This window comes from Cydia splendana, chromosome Z (assembly GCF_910591565.1).
Source record: "Cydia splendana chromosome Z, ilCydSple1.2, whole genome shotgun sequence".
Lineage (NCBI taxonomy): Eukaryota > Metazoa > Arthropoda > Insecta > Lepidoptera > Tortricidae > Cydia > Cydia splendana.
In genome coordinates this window covers 16,349,494-16,369,971 of record NC_085987.1, presented here as the reverse complement: position 1 = coordinate 16,369,971, position 20,478 = coordinate 16,349,494, and the positions used below count along the sequence as shown (strand labels likewise).

Below are 20,478 nucleotides of genomic sequence, written 5' to 3'. Positions count from 1 at the left end.
ACATTTTTTTCAAGTTATCGAGACGATAAATACCTATACCATTCGATAGAGAAAAGAAATACTGAGCGTAACTGCATTCATAACTCATTTTCGCCATTTTCTCCCTTACGCCCTTTGACCCTACGGTAGTCGATATACAAGTAACGGCACCAATCATGAAACATATAAGATTAAATTTTGTGTATTAACCTAACCTAACCCTTTGCGATTTAAAAGTCCTTTCCGTATTTTATGTTCTTGTCGTATTTAAAGGAATAAACTGCAATTGGTTTAAAAAATTGCGTTTTTATGATGCCACGTCCATTATACGTGTGTTTACTGTAATAGATGAATAATCATAATCATTTATTGCAGCCATGGTATTAATCAAGGTGTTCTTATTTAAGTCAGTACATATATGGACCCTACTAGTAGTCGAGGGTGGATGCCCTAAACGACGGCGTTCCATGAACAAAAGATTTTCTTTGGCAGGATTGGTCCTTAAGACCCAAGTATGGATTTAAGAAGTGGAGCCACCGAGATTTTGGATGTAAATTTTAGGGGGGGCTCTCAACTTTATCTTGATATCTATATCATTTTAGTTACTAGGCCAAGTTTGGTATCGTTTTCGTATAAATCTGGATGCCGAATTCATTTATGATATCATTCCGGCACCATTCCGAAGTAAAAACACATAAAATATGAAAAAAAAATCTTTTTTTTATTCCTCTTCACGCTTAAACTGCTGAACCAATTTGGTTGAAATTAGGTATGGTTTGAGTCCCAGGGAAGAACATAGGATACTTTTAATGTCAAAAATAATCCCTAAAGGGTGTAAAAAGGGAGGTGGAAATTTGTATGGGGATTCAATAACCGCTGAACCGATTTAGATAAAATTTGGTACAGAGATAGTTTAAGTCCCGGAGAAGAACATAGGATAGTTTTTATTCCAAAAAAAATCCCTTAAATATGAAAGGTAAGGTGTAGGATTGTATGGGAAATCAATAAACGTTGAACCGATTTGGATGAAATCTATGTCTACATCTTTGATTTAGTTGAAAATGATACTAAACTTGACTTAGAACCTAAACTTAAAGAATTATTAACCTCAGACGTCGCAGACGCTTATAAACCCCTCCACCCCCCACCTGCATCAAAAATCTGGGTGGCTCCACTTCTTAAATCTGTCCTTCGGTCCTAAGGACCAATCCTGCCAAAGGAAATCTCTTGTTCATGCAACGCCGTGGTTGACCTTTTTATGCTCTGAGCACACTCAACTATAGGGCGTGGCAATATTTTAAAACTATAACTAATCTAAAACTAAGTTGCACACAATCAGGTGATGATGAATTGTGATCATGAATTATGTGGGATTATTCCCACTAGTTACCACCAAGTTCTTACCAGTGGTAACTACTGGGAATTTTTCTCCCACCTTTTACCACTGGTAACTACTGGGAAAAAAAACTCCCACTAGTTACCACCAACTCGGCTTGGTGGTAACTACTGGGAATTTTTATTCCCAGTAGTTACCACTGGTAAAAGGTGGGAATTTTTTTCCCAGTAGTTACCACCAAAATATTGTTAGAATTCAATACTAATAAAAACAGTATAAATAGTATAGTATAAATATAGCGTGCTGTAATAAATAATTATGTGTCAGTTAGTGATTCAGTAAACTGCTTTAAAAGTGATCAAAAATATTAAAATAGTTTTCCGGTATAAGTGTAAAAAACTAAAATAGAAGAGTCTCATTCTAGTTAAGTAGAAATTAACTTATTATCCGGATTAAATTTATCTTATTAACTGTAAATTTAATTACATATTTATACAAACGAACAAACAAATCAGTCAAAAACCGACAGAACTGATTTCGTTTTATTATTTACAGCTACTTTATTTCGTTCTATTATAACACGACGCAGAGCTGGAATATGTAGGTATTCATAATTTATAGTTAGGCTAAATAAGTAAAGTGCATGGTTGTAATTAAAACCGCTTAGGGCGCGTTTCGGATGGGCTGACGGCTCGGACTAACCAGCATGGGCTCGCATTCCAATTACGCTCGGGTAGTACATCGCTCGGTCATGTTACGCTGGTTGGCTCGATTGCTTAAACACCCACGCTAGCGGGATGGTAATAACACTCTACCAGAGGGGCATCAGGTACTATTCGTACTCTTCTTTTTTGTATTTAACTTTTATTCTTTTGGAAAATATTTTTATTAGAAGAACTAGTGGTGGCAAATATGTAATAATAATATCCAAGCTATCTAATTAATGTTCCTTCTGCACCACAACTCTCATCGCATCTTGGTTAAATCCTAACGTTGGCATAAGACAATGACAAAAACTACCACCATCCGTGAGCTTTCGGTCTAGCTCACATGCCACCCTATAGGTAATAAAATATAATTATCAAATTACATCAACCAATACCATTGTTATCGGCCATTGGGGTAGGCAGTTATGCCGAACAAAGAATATTTCGCAAGGGTAAGACACGGGCGACACGGCGGACGAAAACAACACAAAATATATTTAGGAACTAAACGATTGTTTTGCAATTACAAGGCATAGGTACCTATATCATTCATAGGTACTTATATTGCAATAAACCAATCAAAGTTGTATAAACCTATTAAATATGCTTAAGGTATTAATTGGTCCTACATTGTTTCTTAGGTACTTTACGGTGATAAATATTAAGAAAACTTAAAAACATACCAAATTTTATTGCAAGATCACATTTACATTTCCAACTCTACCAGATTTTATAGACGTTCGCATTCGCACGCCATCGCCATCAGAATCAGATAAAGTACATAATTATTATTTTACTCTTTTTCTGATTTTTGCTTTTAGCCTGACGCCCTCTAGCCCCTTCGTCGTACTCAATTTAAGGTCGTTTTATGTGGTTTTGATTACTTACACTACACGTTCTTGCAATAAACATATTTTCATAAGAATAAAAGTTAAATACAAACAAAAAAGTGTACAAATAGTACCTGATGCCCCTCTGGTAGAGAGTTATTACCATCCCGCTAGCGTGGGTGTTTAAGCAATCGAGCCAACCAGCGTAACTTGACCGAGCGATGTACTACCCGAGCGTAATTGGAATGCGAGCCTATGCTGGTTAGTCCGAGCCGTCAGCCCATCCGAAACGCGCCCTAAGCGGTTTTAATTACAACCATGCCCTTTACTTATTTAGCCTAACTATAAATTATGAATACCTACATATTCCAGTTCTGCGTCGTGTTATAATAGAACGAAATAAAGTATCTGTAAATAATAAAACGAAATCAGTTCTTTTGGTTTTTGACTGATTTGTTGGTTCGTTTGTATAAATCTGTAATTAAATTTCTTAGGTACAGTTTATAGGATAAATTTAATCCGGATAATAAGTTAATTTCTACTTAACTAGAATGAGACTCTTCTATTTTAGTTTTTACACTTATACCGGAAAAACTATTTTAATATTTTTGATCATATTTAAAGCAGTTTACTGAATCACTAACTGACACATAATTTATTAATTATTTATTACAGCACGCTATATTTATACTATACTATTTATACTGTTTTTATTAGTATTGAATTCTAACAATATTTTGGTGGTAATTACTGGGAAAAAAAAAATCCCACCTTTTACCAGTGGTAACTACTGGGAATAAAAATTCCCAGTAGTTACCACCAAGCCGAGTTGGTGGTAACTAGTGGGATTTTTTTTTTACCAGTGGTAAAAGGTGGGAAAAAAATTCCCAGTAGTTACCACTATTAAGAACTTGGTGGTAACTAGTGGGAATAACCCATTCTGTGTGCAATCCCGCTACCTCGCTCACTTTATCAATTACCAATATTGAATATACGCTTCAATAACGTGAATGTATGTATTGCACCAGCACTCCGACTTACGACATGGCCCCGAACCCGGACAAGCAGTGGATCCTGCGCGTGACGGATAAGATGAAGCCGATCCACCGCCAGTTCACCGACCTACTCATGACCAAGCGGCTGCAGACGCTACAGAGCGTGGACATGGTAAATACAACTATACACAGCACACCGACGTCAGACACGGCCTCGACCCGAACAAGCAGTGGATCCTGCGCGTGACGGATAAGATGAAGCCGATCCACCGCCAGTTCACCGACCTACTCTTGACCAAGCGGCTGTAGACGCTGCAGAGTGTGGACATGGTAAATACAACTATACACAGCACACCGACGTTAGACATAGCGCCGACCCGGACAAGCAGTGGATACTGCGCGTGATGACGGACTACTTTCATGGTGATGAGTCATAAAAAAAAACCGGGCAAGTGCGAGTCGGACTCGCGCACGAAGGGTTCCGTACCATAATGCAAAAAAAACGGCAAAAAAAAACGGTCACCCATACAAGTACTGACTCCGCCCGACGTTGCTTAACTTCGGTCAAAAATCACGTTTGTTGTATGGGAGCCCCACTTAAATCTTTATTTTATTCTGTTTTTAGTATTTGTTGTTATAGCGGCAACAGAAATACATCATCTGTGAAAATTTCAACTGTCTAGCTATCACGGTTCGTGAGATACAGCCTGGTGACAGACAGACGGACGGACGGACGGACGGACGGACAGCGGAGTCTTAGTAATAGGGTCCCGTTTTACCCTTTGGGTACGGAACCCTAAAAATATACAATGCTGTATATTTCTTTCCTTAATACTCGCGCTTAAAGCTCTCCTAAGAGAGAAAAATTGCGATTACTTATCGAATTTTTCACATAGCTTGGCTTATGGTGACAGCTGTCATCTCATTTAGGTTATAAATTGGAGATGATAGCTGTCATTATACCCAAGCTATGTGAAAAATACTATAATGAACAGAACAGAACACCTTAGTATTATTTTAATGACCTATGCCAGCTGAAATCTGTTTAAGTATTTTAGATTACTACACTTATTAATAAGCAAATTAACTAAGTGAACCGCTATTCGACGCGTACATTCTTTTTGTTTTCAGGCCGTTGAACGGGTTTATCAAGAGCTGAAAGCACTGGGTGAACTAGACAACACGTACCTGGTGTACACTTCGGACCACGGCTACCACCTCGGGCAGTTCGGCCTGGTAAAGGGCAAGAGCTTCCCCTTCGAGTTCGACATCCGCGTGCCCTTCCTTGTCAGGGGTCCTGGCGTCGAGCCTGGCACAGTGTAAGCTAAGGCCTTGGTCTCCGGATGACGTCATACGCTGCGTACATTGTCACTTGCCAGTTGTCACATTGTTGGTGGGTACGAGTAACTACTTATCAAAAGTCACCAACATAAGGTACAATACGTAGAATATGGCGGCATCCAGAGACCGATAAGAGAGAGAGATTGTGCGAGTGACGAGTAACTTTCATATTTATACGCTTTAAAATAAATTTGATGTAACTTCATACACACTGAAGGCATTAAGTAGGATTTATAAATATAATAAATCTACATATGTATTTAATTTGTGGATCAGTGTGGACGATATCGTGCTGAACATCGACCTGGCGCCGACGTTTTTGGATATGGGCGGCGTGGTGCCGCCCGCGCACATGGACGGCCGCTCGCTGCTGCCGCTGCTGCAGCCGCGGCGCCGCCGCCAGCCAAGCGCACACTGGCCGGACACCTTCCTTGTCGAGAGGTACGCACTACACATACTCTGCCTGTGCAAAGTGTTTGCAGAACTGACCCATATTAGCGATCTTCGCTTCATTAGCTTGGAAAAAATGCTTTCGTACCTTATATCTGTTCTCCTCTACATGTCGCATCTCTCACAGGTCGTATATGTTTATAATACGACCACAGATGATGTATATAAATCATGCATGGCGACAGTTAAAATAAAAACTACCAAAAAAATTAGAAGGTTCAATGGTCCCATGCTTTATTTTTGGTTAGGTACCATATTTAATTATTTATTAACTTTATATTAAGATCACAATAACAAAACTTATAGACTATGGCTTAAGCTCTAGCGTGAGTCATCCTTAAATATTCCGTCTAGTACCTAAATAAAATATCAGAGGCCGTGGCCAAAATAACAATCGTAAATAGACAAACGCCAATCGAAAAGTAAATGCGCATCGGGAGGACAAAATATTAAACATTGTTTAAGTTACATTTGTCGTTTTCAATACCAAAACGATTCGGGTGATCTATGCCTCAAATATATGGAGCAAGTATTATTCAGCTCGGGTCGTCGAGACATGCAGCACTCGTCGAGCAAGTACAGCCGCGAGCTGAACCCGGGCAGCAGCACCGGCGCGCCCTCGGCCGAGAGCAGCGACTTTGATGACACCGCCGACGACGACTTCCTCGAGCCTAACGACGACGACGAAGATGACGTAAGACCGCAAATATTAATTGAGGTTAGGTACCTGCAGCTACCCCACAGCCCTTCCATAAAATCTTTCGAGTACCTACCTACCCGTCCCGGCGTGCTTGTACGTACTTATACGTACGTACGTATGTATGTACTTATAATATACGCTGCGACCGCTGAGTCCAGGATGCGAGTCTAGGAAACATCAGATCTTTTATGTCCATTTCTATCGCTCTTGCATCATTGGAGTGGCAATGACTGAAAATTATTAAATATAAATTATTTTACTAGCCTTTTACACATAATTTTTGTGGTTGTGTCTCGTCTGGTATTAGGTATTTTTTTAAGTAGGTACTTACTTATAATACTGTTTCTTACTATATTCTGAAGTCGCCATTTACCTTTCACTAAAATGAGATTGATGATTGATAAATTTCAGGATTTGGATGCGGACCATAATGAGTCCAAAGCGTCGGAGGAACCTACAATATCCAACGAGAGTAACCCTATTCTGGATGACAGCTTGGAAAAACTTGAATCAGACGAGGCCAGTTTGGATGTACAAGATATTTTCTTTACACACCCCGATAAAAAATCTACTGTGCGTAAGTACGAAAGATATATACCTACGGGCTTGTCATTCCATAGTTGTCAATTTCTTTTAGCCATGATATACGTAGGTAGAATGTTTTATGAGCAGATAAACATGATTACACTTTTGTTGCATACAGAAGGGACAGAAAATGGTATTGCGGGCGGAAAGGCGGGCAGGCTAGCCGACGACTGCTCGCAGGCGGAGGCGCGGCTGCCGTGCGCGCCGGGCCGCAAGTGGCGCTGCGTGCTCGTCGCCGGCCGCTGGCGGCGCCACAAGTGCAAGTACGAGGTGAGCGCACTTCCGTGAGCTTTCAGGATGACTCACGTTAAACCGGGTCCGGCCCGGGCCGAGGCGTCCGACATGTAATTTTCTATGACGGCTGATCGGTGATCACGTGGCGCTTTCCATAGAAAACGAAGTGCCGGAAGCTCCGGCCCGGCCCCGGCCCGGTCTACCGTGAGTCATCCTTTCTCCATTGAATGGATAATGGACGAACATGTCGACAATGATGACGAAAATGTGAACAATGGATTATAGAACAAGTTCCTTTTGATTTTTTATAAGAATCATCAGGACCGTTCAAAAATTTCACAAGTTCAGATTCTCATTAAATCTATTTAGCAAGCATAATACGAATTTTGAAAGAACAAATAAGAGACTAAAATTATGAAACACTGTTTAGGGCTGTTTAATGTGTTCTACCACTTCTACCCAGCGAATGAAAAAGTTCTACCTATATTACTTTTACCAACTACTTTATTAATGAGCGTAGTGAGATATCAACATTTTACTCAAAGAGCTTTCTTATAAAAGTCTGGCTGTCCACTATTCTCGTAAGTTTTATTAATTATCAACAGTTCCGCTTTAATTATGTTCCCTTTTATTTAAGGGCGATATTGGCGTGGCGCCTCCGAAAATGAGTACCAAGAAGTGTGCGTGCTTCACGCCAAGCGGGTTGGTTTACACGAGGCTGGAGACGGACGGGACCATCGCGCGACGTCCAATCGCAGCGCTCAAAGACAACACCACGAGAAGCCGTAGATCTATCGATAACGACGTCTTTGAGCCCAACACTGTGGATAGCATTTTAAAGGAAAATCCGAGTATTGGACATTTAAGTTCCAAAAATGAACCTATCAGTGAAATCGAGAACAGGAACTTGACTGACACAATTGATAAGCTGATAGAGGAGACGGAGGCCTTCCTAGAGGCTTATGAACGTACCAAAGATAATATAGGCAAGACGAGAATAAAGCGACGGGCTCAGAATTGGAACAAACATAAACAACGCAATGATGCTGTCGTCAATAGTAATGAATCATCGTTAGAATGTAAAATTGAAAGAGACGGACAAGTGAACTGTTCTCAAGTTATTTATAAGGACTTAAAAGCATGGCATACTAATAGATTAAGTTTGGAAGATCAAATAAGGCAGCTGAAAACTAAACTAGAAGATTTAAAAGAAATCAAGAGACATTTAAAGACAACTAAACCTGCCGTTAGTACAAATATACATCAGACAAACCCCATACACGCGTCGTCGTTTACAGATCAGATACCGATTAAAACTGATGTGCCGACTCAAAATAATTCCAAAGAATTTTTCAGAAAAAGTAGATTGCATCGCATTAAATCAAAACACAAGAACGGAACACATTTAGATAAAAAGTACAGCCAGTCAAACGAGTACCTTATTCCTACTATAAACGTTAATACCAAAGATGTTGTGTTCGACACACAATTCAAGAATGTTAGTGTAGCCGAGGTACCTTCGACTGGCCTGAGTAATTCCACCAACGAAGATAATGTTACTAAAAATACCCTTATATTAGTTACTGAACTGCCAAAACCCGAAGTTACTACTATTACAGACGGAAACTACTTCGGTAGGACTGATTCCCCTCTAGTGGAAAAAGAAACACATAATGCCAATACCACCGGTATTACAACGTCTAATACAGAACAAAGTATTTCAGAAATAACCCAAACATTTGAATCTGCTAGTCCGAAACAGGTAGCGCATGTGGACCAGCACACCGAACATTCTCCTGTAGATTTTACGCAAGGTCTATCCAACTTTAATTCCGCTATCGACGATATTTTATCCTCCCAACTTCCGGGTGCAGTCAACAGTGAGATATCATCAACGCCGGCTTTCTCGACAACTACATTGGGCAACACGACTCCGGCCGCGACCAACTTGGGGCCGGCAAGGCTCGACGCCTCGGAGTATGAACAACGGAACCCGAATAGGGGTGTTTCAACGAACACTGGAATCTTTAGTAAGCCGAAAGACGACTTTCAGAGACGACTTCACCCGTTGTTCATAGAAAATGAAGATAAACATGTTTGTTACTGCGAGGAGAACAGGTCAGTAACCGGTCAGCTCATGATTAGGGTTTCATTCTTAACGTGTACCTATACTTACTGCGTGTTGTGGCCACTATAGAGTCTGGTTTTTGATTGCAGAAAGATGCGAGGCCTCGGACATAGCTATTTGGAGGCAGTCCATCGTGCTAGAGAAGAACGTAGAAAATTAAAAGAACAAAGACTAAGGAAGAAGCTAAGAAAGGCTAAAAAGAAGGTATTTCTTATTTATTTTAGTATGTACTTATACTTTCATAGGTAATAAGGTTAAGGAAACAAGAGTACTTTACTGTGCTTTATAATTAATTTTAGGCGGAGTTGGAAAGGTTATGCGAGTCTGAGAGAATGAACTGCTTCCGGCACGACAACGAGCACTGGCGCACGGCGCCGCTGTGGAGCGCCGGCCCCTTCTGCTTCTGCATGAGCGCCTCCAACAACACCTACAACTGCGTCAGAACCATCAACGCGACGCACAACCTGCTCTACTGCGAGTTTGTCACCGGCCTAATTACCTACTATAATCTCCGAATTGGTAACTTCCATTTTGTTATAATTTAATCGTTGGTCCATCGGTTCAAAGGGAATGTGCCTTAAAATTACGTTGTTACCTCGTTCTATGGATTGATAGTAAGCGGGGTACCTTTAGTTTTACCATACAATGAATGTGTGTCTTTGACTACGTTTTACATTTATCAACCACATAGAGTCGGACCAAGAAAAGTCTGCAGCGGATTTGATAGCCCACGCAGTGCAAGTGTCATTTATACGTCATAATTTCATAGAAGTTTGACATTTAAAATAACACGTGCACTGCGTGGGCTATCAAATCCGCTGCAGACTTTTCATGGACTGACTCTACCTACGGTGAATACCTATCAGTACATGGGTATTGTAAAATTGTATGTTGCATTAGAAAGATTGACAGTCATTTTTGAATTGATGTCCTCAAAAAGAGTTGTTGTGGTCTATAGTCTTATATCTTTAGGTATTTTAAATAAAAGTAAACAAAATCTACCCTCAAATGGGTCCTTATAAAAGCCAATTGAGGGTAGATGAAAACATTACATGACCAAATAATGTAGGTTAAAGTCAGGTCGTTCAGTGACAGATTCAGGCGGTTTTGTATTTGGTTAGTTAACCAAGAAATGTTGTAACTACCCGAAAATTTACAAATTATTTCTTTACTTTTATTTAAATACCTAAAGTTACAGAGTATAGTCTGTTTAGTTTAGTCGATGTAACTGGCCCTCGACACGATATATGTAATTACTTAGTTTATATTATCCTCGCAAAAATGGGTGTCTTATAACATGTTGCAGATCCCTTCGAAACTCAGAACAGAGTGAAATACTTGACCGCTATGGAGAGAGAATACTTCCACAATCAACTACAACAGCTTCTCAGCTGCCGAGGGCCGTCATGTCGCCGACACTCCTACTCAAATCCGCAGGGTTGGTAATCTAAAGTACTTGCTATATTTGATTTAATAAATAACAATCATTTTAATATTTTTTTATATTATTTTAGGCCTGACAGAAGACAGAAGGCGTTTCGAAGATAATCACATGTTTCGAGGTGACTCTACCCCGTATAATGAAAGGTAATTTTTTTTCTTTATTCATATTGCACTGCCTACATTTTAATGTTGGATACGATAATACAATCCACTGTGGCTTTACAGAGCGTGGCGCTGGAGTGGGTACGGGCGGCGGTACGCGAGGGCGCGCGCACTGCATCGGCGTCGACATACACTGCCCTACTGACTAGTCGTAGTCCCACCATTGCCGCTCGCTCGTAACCAAAACCGTGATATTACCTTTGAGTAGTTTGAGTCTTCTATAGAACACCGTTTCAAACTTAAACAGTACCTACCTACAATGAACATTATTGGCGTCATAATCTAGGCTGCCAATTATCTTCATAAATACTAATATTCGATATGCATAGTGACATAGTGACGGTTATATTATAATTTGTGAAAGTGTTTTTTTACCTAGGTAACTTACAGATCGTACACCTTGTATGTAACATGTTTGTTAAATAAATAAAATTTAAGTAATTTATGTAATGCATGAGCGCTGTATGAAGGGTTAAAAAGTCTTTGATAGTTTTAATACTATTTTTATATAATTTGCAAGCTGGTAACAGTCGGTCTTTGTTATATAACTATTATAATGAAACATCTAGCAAATATTTCCATTGAATACTTCTGAGATACATGGTTTATTAAGGGAAATCCATAATTAGATTGCAACAGTTAGAATGGATTTACTTATATGAAACAAATGTTAATCACTCAAAGACTGTTTTTTTTAAATAGCCTATCTTGTTTCCCACTCCTGGGCAAAGGCCTCCCCTTTCTTCCGCCACTCATCACGGTTTGGTGCATGCTCCCGCCACTCGCTGCGAAAAGCGTCGAGGTCATCATCACACTATCTCTTTTTTGGTCTGCCTCTGCCCCGGCTAATCTGCGGTGTCTATTCGGTAGCCAATTTGGCCCACCGATCCGGGTGCATACGTACATAGTTCTATATAAGATAAAAAAATATATTCCTTAGTTTGTGACACTGGGCATAAGGCTCGGCAAACTTTATCACCAAAAAATATTGAGCTTTTTCTAAACATAACACAATCCTTTCTGCCAAATATTCCCATTACCCAGTGAAGATATGTATAGATAGACAGAGAGAATAAAGGAGTCAGTTATTTAAGATTTAAAAAAAAAAACAACATATTTGTATGTTTCCTGATCTCTCCATTTGTTTAGCTTTAATCGGAATTTCATTTACCTTTTAAAAAACATAGTCCAAGAGCTGGCAGCAAAAATCTCACGTCATATCATAATAAATAAATATTATAGGGGCATTCTTACACAAATTGACTAAGTCCCACAGTTAGCTCAAGAAATCAAGGTATCATAACTTAAAATAATACGTTATATCCTCAATTACTTGTAAGACATATTTGAAAGAGTAAACTGACGTGTGCGAGCGCGTATTTGATGAGATTACTGTGTTGTGATATGATTGTTTTATTTTTTATGACTTTTCGGAACTATCATGATGCATTTGTTTCTAATAAAATATCAGTTGGTTGCTGAAAGCAGCGGCGTTTAGCGGTTATACATGTATTTTTATGTCACAGACATTGAAAGTAACAAGATTAACTACACGTTCACTGTCCCCATACAAAGTTATATGTCAAAGACACACATCCTATTAGTGTGCACCTGGACAGGGAATGTGATAAAATTAACTTTTTGGTTGAATTTGTAAATCATTTCAAACCCTTCTTTACCTAAACACCCCCCCTTTCACCAGCCACACTGCCTTGACCAAGCCAAGCCAGCAAGCCAGTTAGCCAAGGATAGTCTAGAAACATTCAACCATTTTAAAAAGATGTGAAAATGTTAGTGCCAGCTCTCCCTCTGATAGGATCTGAGGTAGCAGACACAGTTTAGTATTGAGAGGAGCTGCTGGGGCTGGGGCCCGTTTCTCAAAAGCTTGTAACTTGTAATACTAGTGGATGTCACTTTTTGACAGCTTTTGTTAGAAAGGGACTTCCACTTGTATTACAAGTTACAAGCTTTTGAGAAACGGGCCCCTGTCGATCTACTGTCTACTGGGTAAACAAGCTCCTCTAAATGTAATGTTATTGAATCAGTCAGTATGTGTGGTAGGAAGTATGCTATTTATCTTGTAGAGATATTTAAGTGATAATATACTGTTGCCATTGTGATGAAATGTGTATTGGTTTTTGTAATAAAATATTATAAATGACACTGTTTATTTATTGATCTTGTAGTAAATAAAGGCACAGTCTGATATAAGATATCAAGCTGATTGGACTAAAGATCCAGGACTGAATCAAGTTCCTCATCTTCCATAGGATTGAGAGAAAATAGACTATCGGTATATGTAATTGGATCCATACTGTATTCATCTTTACTATTTTGGGTATCCTCTACAAATTTTGCCCATTTTGAATTATTTACTATTGGAGCTTCTGATACATCATGGGCTGTATTGGCCGTGCAGGTATAAATAAGTGATTCAGCTTTATCCATGAATGTTACACCATTACACTTTTTATCATCATTTGATAATGATGAAGGTGGTGAAAAACCTTCTGACAAACATTCAGTTTTAGGCTTACTCAGTATTCTAGTACTTGTATAGGATTTCCTTGGTCGCTTTTTTGGTAATTCCAATACAACTTCAGTATTGTTCAGGAGCATTGTTTCGTCAAAAATTTCTTTCTTTTCCTCAGTGTCTACAAAATCCAGCCATTTACTTTTCTTGGCAACTGAACAGTATGCGAGTTCATTCTGTTCAGATTGTTCTGGACTTTCTGGTCTATTACTGGTGCCACTGGTATCAGATTCGCAGCTAGTGGCATCTATGTCAGCTCTGATCCCATTCAGTTTCTGGACATGTAACCTGCACTCTTTGCCTGTGCCCAAACCATAAAACCGTTTAATTGATTGTTTCTCATTACATAGCTTACACTTCCATTTGTTAGCTTTCTTAGTTGGGTGTACCTTTAACAAATACAAATACATCCTATTTAAGTACTTAAGGCCAGGTAAGATATGAAATCGTATTAGCTGACAGTATTTTTGTTACTTACTTGGAACACCTCGCATTTGTAGCACCGCAACACTTGGAAGGTTTGAGGCATAATATTAATTGTAACGTGTACAAAGTTCTTTAATTCGACAGTCGACCGCTTGAATCGAATATCGATTTGTTGTTATTTGATTATAAATGTCAACAACGGCAATGTCAAAATTTACATTATTGAAAGTTGAAATCACGTTCATAAACTACTAAATGATTTGTAATGTTTAAAAATTTAAATGGTTTACAATTTCGAATCATCAACAAGAACATTTTTAAGATAAATCATTTATACTTATTGTATTTGTAGTGTTTACATCTAAACCTTGTACATAAATTTAAAACAACTGGCTTATCAAGTTATTACACCCTTAAGCCCCCCATTCACACTCCTACCTTGTAGTCCGCCTCGTTGGGTAGGATTGTGTATGGGGGTTGCGGACTACGAGCCGTCCTACCGTTTAGCCGTTTGTAGGACGGCTCGTAGTCCGCAACCCCCATACACAATCCTACCCAACGAGGCGGACTACAAGGTAGGAGTGTGAATGGGGGGCTTTAGTCATTCGCAAAGGTATTTGAACGTACACTGACATGGAAAACTCGCGGTTTCCGGTGCCTGAGGGTCTACCGCGAAAATCGAATACCTCTGCTTCTCTATGAGTTCTATGACGCGGTAAACCCTGATATTGTTAAAAGATTTGGGACCGCAGGTCGGTTAGCACATTGTTGTCGGTTAAACAATAATGTGCGCTATTCGATACGATACATTAGGTAGTTTAGAGGTAGTTACACATAAAATGTTTATACCTATAATTAAATTTGTCACATAATTCATTTATTTTAGCCACATTAATCACAGATTTCGTATCTAGGTATAGGTAAACAGGTGTTTATTTCTCACAAACTTCGTACAGTACTTATAATATAATATAGGTCTGTTATTATTTTACATTTAATACTGATAATACAATTAAATTACCTACTTAATAAAAGTATTATATTATATTTAAATATAGGTTATGGAAAGAACGTACGAGGACTGATCCGAAAGTTGTTAGTTGCTCCGGCTCTACTCATGCGATTGCAATATGATTTATACTATTGTGAGGGATATTTAAATGCTAATTATGGCCATTATTTTTTTTTTACTTATATGTTTATTTTTTATATAATATATTTTTTACTGAAAGCTGTTTTGTATGTAGTTATAAATTACTAAGAAAAATCCGATTTTTTTCAATAAATTACCAAGAAAAAAACGATTTTTTTCTTGGTAATTTATTGAATTTCGTATTGAAATCTTATGATTCAACTTATATTTACCCGGGTTTAATTATTCGGGTCCTTCTGCTATTTTCGATGTATAATGGATAAATATTAATTTTATATGATAAAGCACATTTTTGAATAAGTATCTGAAATTACTAGGGTAAAGGCACCAGTAGTCAGCCTTATAACGACTTTTTAAAGTTTGAACGTTCGGCATTTCTACAGGATTAGTCGGATAATTAAACAAATGACATAGTTAGATCAATTGTTTATCATAATTTTAAAACAAAATATTTAAAAAATAACAATCCTCTTTATAATATCTCTAATTAAGTTTAAACAAAAAGTGGCACCTTTCTCCAGTAGTCAGCCTCCAAAATCCAGTAAGCAGCCTCTGTGTACCCAGTACTCAGCCTTTATAATATTCATAATAATATGATCAAAATCACTTATATTTATATAATAACCAACAATATGGTTATCATTATTTTTTCTGGCCCGATGGAGTGTCCTTAGTTCCTTGGAGCTTGGGACGGATGTTGGTGTGGGATGCTACCTGCGTAGACACACTGGCACCGTCCCACCTCCAACGGACTACTGTAAAAGCGGGCGGAGCGGCGGAAAGCACCGAGATTCTAAAACGTAACAAATATAAGAGCCTCGGTAGAGAGTACCATTTTGTACCATTTGAAGTTGAAACTCTAGGTCCATGGGGTCCCAGCGCGCATAAGTTGTTCGCAGAAATCGCGAAGCGTCTGGTTAACGTAACTGGTGACCAAAGAGCTGGCGGCTACCTCGCACAACGTATCAGCATTGCGATACAGCGAGGAAATGCCGCCAGCATCCTTGGTACAATGCCTCAAGGGCCTATTTTAGATTTAAGCTAGCTATATTTATTACCTTGTTCGCTAATATATATACATATAATTACAATTTCACACCATTTATACCATTTTTTTCTTATAAGTACATACAATTCTTATGACACGAAATTTGTTAGTTAAGTACTAAAAAAGTTGTCAAGCGGACCCCAGGCTCCCATGACCCGTGGCAAAAATGCCGGGATAACGCGAGGAAGAAGAAGGTATTCGGTAAAAAATAATGAAACGATTTTATGCAGATCTAATTATCATTAATAAACAAAGTCATATAAGTATATACCTACCAGGAAAAAGCAAAATGATAGTTATGTATAGTTAACGTCATAAGTATGTATACACTTTTGAACCTTATTTCAATGAGATAGGGTTTAAAAATGTGGACATATTTTTGGCGGCGACGTACCAAGCAACGTCAATGGCTGAGTATTGGATCCGCGAAGTGAAGTGAAGAAGTTCCAGTGGTCAGCCGCATTATAACGTAATTTCAAATGCGGCTGACTACTGGGTTTTACTTAAAATTGACTAGGCATGCCTAACTAAATTTGAAAATGTAAATTTAACGGTCCTAATGGTCGCATTGGCTCGAAAATAGTAAAATAAACGAATAACCCAAAGGTCAGCCGTGGGGGGCTGGGCACTGGATTTATTGGAAAAAAGTGTTATCCAGTGGCCAGCCCCCTCAATTTATAACTGAAATATTGATATTTTCATCAAAACATAATCCAATTTAATAGATAAACTAATAAACAAACCAATCATTAACAAAAATAATAACTTATAACATTAAACCATAGTTTTTCTTGCCTGTTAAGAGAACACCACGAGCGGTAAAAAATATGGCGGACATGACACTTTTGCACTCGTCGATAGAGATGGGTAACTCAGGAGTGATAGATAAAAAAGATATATATCTTTCTCTTTTCATGAATCACTCTTCTTGTCTTTACGAATCCGAATGTATCAGTATATCCGTACAGCTCTCACTCCCTCAGCAACAATTTACTAAAGCGACAAGCGATGTCTCGGTCGCGCGTCGACCGAAGTAACACGAAAGAGCGACAGCGGTCGTTCGGGCGGGTTCGGACCACTGAAATATGAAACCTATGGAAGTGAAACGTCAACGAATAATGCGTGCCACTGTGACGTCATCTTAGAACTAAACATGGCGGTTTTAGTGCTGCCCAGAAGATTTTTACTGTTACTAGGTTTTATCGATACATCGATACCTTTTTAACGTTCTCGGCTCATTTTATTTAAAATACTAAGTATGTATTATTTGTGGAGTTTATGTTTTAATAGGAAGTAAGTAAATAAATAAAAATTCTTTATTAGTATATTGTTATGTGAAAAGATACTTTGATTTAGTAAGATGTGTGGAGTCTAGGACAATTTCGTGCTTCAAATTTGACAGGTAAACGAGATGACGCTGTACTACTCAATACATATTGCGATTTTTGCGGTAACACTGATTTTCAAAAGTTGACGTTTGACAACTTAGTGACCGCAAAACACATGGCGCAGTACAGCGCCATCTGTTTTGGATGTCAGAATAAGTGTGTGTTTTTCTTGGACTTTACCTCTCTATTACAATCAATTTTGTTGTGTTGCTAACCCTGAAATCTGTAACACACTACCGCACTGCACCTCGACCTTGGTGCGCCGTATCTATAAGTGAGAGCGATACAAAATTCAAGCTTATTAAGCGACGGGTGAAAAAAAACAAAACACCTTCAGAACATTTTTTTATTACAAAAATAAGGAATGACTTCCGCTCTTCAACTTCTTCAACATTTATTCAGCAAATAGGCCACAAGGGCATTTTTATACGTCAAAATAATAACAATACATTAACCATTTTATAAATTACAACTATATGTATATGGTCTCTTAATGTCGAATTATATAAAAAAACTATAATAATGATATAAAAAAGCCCGCAGGGCAGCTTGTGGAGTAACGACCCCACGGACCCGAGTGCTCCCGAGAGTCGGTCAGGGTCTCCATCTCCAGCTCTTTCTTTTTATGTTCATTTCTTGGTAAGCTATAAAAATGATTTAATTATTAAATTAAGATAATTTAGTTGGTTTGAAGCGGGGTAGCATGATAAAATAAGAAAATATAAATAGGCAATCATAATATATCGATATCAAAGTCGATAAATAAAGCACAACCCTAGCTGAAATGTTTACATTATTTAAGCGTAAAAATATAGTTAAATAAATCCAATCACTTCATGATCTATAACTGCACAGAAGAACCTTGCTATTTATAATGTGAAACATCCTTAAATTTCCCAGGAACATTAACAATAACCAATATTTTTCATGTAAATTATAGCGTACCTGTGTATGGTTAAAGATGGCTGATTTGGTGGTTTTCTTATGCCGCACCCTAATACACTACACACTGGCATATTCGCGACGTAATTATTCACATTTGGCTTCAATTATTTTCAATCACAAGCAAAATATTGAAAGATAATTAATAATTTTAATTTTCACCACGACTTTTTGACAGGACAAGTACCTGCTGAACTGACAGACAATGACATTTGCGTGACTAAACATGGCGGATTTTCGGCCGCATTAGGTATTTACGTATTTTCATGGAACACTTTATGTCCGTACTGAAATACTGTCACCTTTTTTTGCTATGGGTTACAGTGCTGAGTAAAAACGAGATAGATATATATTTATGTGTGTGCCGTCAAAATGGGTGCTATTTCTATAAGCAATTGTACGTATAGAACAATATGTCTTGTCCCTATTATATAGGTCTATGGTTCGGACGCGTCATTCGCTAAATATTCCGCGAGAAGTAGATATAGTAAGTATAGTATTTCTCGCTCGTTACTACTTCTACTCTCTCTCTCACACACACTCATAAGATGACGCATAGTCAGCAAGTGCCGATACAGTTGCGAGAGGGACAGCTGATATATACGGATATAAAGATATAAAAGAGTGATACATATCCCAGTGATAGAAAGATATATATCACTCTTTTCTTTCTACTGACACATTTCGCCCATCTCTACTCGTCGACAATCAGCACCTGTATGAACGAGTATATTTCTTCCCCCCGTTCCCTCACCGCACCTGTCGTATGACGTATTAACCAATAAGGAATCAAAGCTCCTATTTGAGTACTCGCGATTTGTTTAAACGAATATACCAGATACTTATGACCAATAAACGACTCAAAAGGCTGACCACTGGTCCCTGGCTGGCCACTGGTGCTGTTACCCTACTCTTGATGAAATTACTCATTATTGACACCTATTAAGTCATAATTAGGTTTACTCAATCAAAATGATTTTTACGTAAAAAGACGATCGAGATTCGCAATTAGCAGCACCTAAAAAAATTATATGTTTTTAAACTAAAAATGTTTATATAATGATACCACATAATGGAGTCTCAATTACTAATCATCCTGGCTGCTGGCCATAGGCTTCGGCACTTCGCAGAAAAAAAAAATATTGAAAAAAACCTATGCGTTTTCTAAAAACGAATTGACGTCACCTCTTTACATACTGAAATATCCCTCACAATGGTATAAATCATATTGCAATCGCATGAGTAGAGCCGGAGCAACTAACAACTTTCGGATCAGCCCTCGTACTTACGTGCTTGCTGTACTTACGTGCGTACTGTATTGCTAATAACAATATATCATCACATTGAGTGGGTGCCTAATGTCTAAACACAAATATTACGATTTACATAATGTAATGAAATAGGTAACGGTAGGTACCAAACAGGTACCTACCCTGAAATACCCTGTAATATGACCATGCATTAGCACGTTAATGCTTGACTTAAAATATTTATTTGGCTGCCTACGTAGAGTCGGACCAAATTAACTCTGCATTCTGCATTGCACTTGCAAGGACAAACTGTATCTACCCAATAATGTCAAATTTATAATGAAATTATCTTTTTAATTTCGCTCGGCCGGATAGGTCTGAGCGCGGGCAACCCCATTTCCCGCCGAGGTATGTATAGTGCTTTTCTCAAACATGCAATGAAATAAATAAAATAAAAAATCCACGAAACCCAAGTTTTATTTTAAAAACTAAAAGTAAAGTACACCCAAAATATAACCAACACGTACCTATATCATTATCACGCGTATGTTTTACACGAGTCGTGTATTTTTACTACCCGTATATTTTCATGTATCTTTGATTTTTTCGCCTTGTATCCGTCTGACTGTCGTTTTCGTCACATAAGTTTACATAGTCTTTCATGTTTATATCATGTTTCACATACATCGTTGCTTTATGCACGGAGTAAATAAGTATAATTTCCACAGTGTTGACGAATTTGTAGTTACATTCATTTAAAATATGCCACAAAACTGTTTCTAATAAACTGTAAGCCATTTTTCTTAGTTTCTCAAATAATAAAATTGCCATAAGCAACCATATACATA

General features: G+C 38.2%; 2 protein-coding genes across 2 annotated transcripts in view; one reads left to right on the top strand and one right to left on the bottom strand.

Moving 5' to 3' along the window:
• Nucleotides 1-12,057, top strand: part of LOC134804711 (extracellular sulfatase SULF-1 homolog) — a 124,494-nt gene extending 112,437 nt beyond the window's left edge. Inside the window, exons 6-17 of the mRNA XM_063777871.1 lie at nt 3,881-4,019; nt 4,979-5,166; nt 5,465-5,629; nt 6,179-6,332; nt 6,750-6,915; nt 7,042-7,193; nt 7,795-9,275; nt 9,375-9,489; nt 9,585-9,804; nt 10,592-10,723; nt 10,800-10,872; nt 10,954-12,057. Coding sequence (XP_063633941.1) covers nt 3,881-4,019; nt 4,979-5,166; nt 5,465-5,629; nt 6,179-6,332; nt 6,750-6,915; nt 7,042-7,193; nt 7,795-9,275; nt 9,375-9,489; nt 9,585-9,804; nt 10,592-10,723; nt 10,800-10,872; nt 10,954-11,035 — 3,067 coding nt within the window. The 3' untranslated portion in view covers nt 11,036-12,057. The remainder of the gene's footprint in view (nt 1-3,880; nt 4,020-4,978; nt 5,167-5,464; nt 5,630-6,178; nt 6,333-6,749; nt 6,916-7,041; nt 7,194-7,794; nt 9,276-9,374; nt 9,490-9,584; nt 9,805-10,591; nt 10,724-10,799; nt 10,873-10,953) is intronic.
• Nucleotides 12,058-12,851: 794 nt separating this feature from the next.
• LOC134804870 (MRN complex-interacting protein) lies at nt 12,852-14,039 on the bottom strand. Its single transcript, XM_063778177.1, has 2 exons — nt 13,902-14,039; nt 12,852-13,812 (listed from the first exon to the last, which is right to left on the bottom strand). Exons 1-2 carry the CDS (start codon nt 13,950-13,952, stop codon nt 13,120-13,122), a joined length of 744 nt encoding a protein of 247 aa, XP_063634247.1. The 5' UTR covers nt 13,953-14,039; the 3' UTR covers nt 12,852-13,119.
• Nucleotides 14,040-20,478: the final 6,439 nt, after the last annotated feature.

Excerpts from the sequence above, each read along its gene's own strand:
- LOC134804870 (XM_063778177.1), bottom strand. The coding sequence starts at position 13,952 with ATGCCTCAAACCTTCCAAGTGTTGCGGTGCTACAAATGCGAGGTGTTC. Across the intron at positions 13,813-13,901 it reads ACAAATGCGAGGTGTTCCAA|GTACACCCAACTAAGAAAGC; the intron begins GTAAGTAACAAA and ends TATTTGTTAAAG.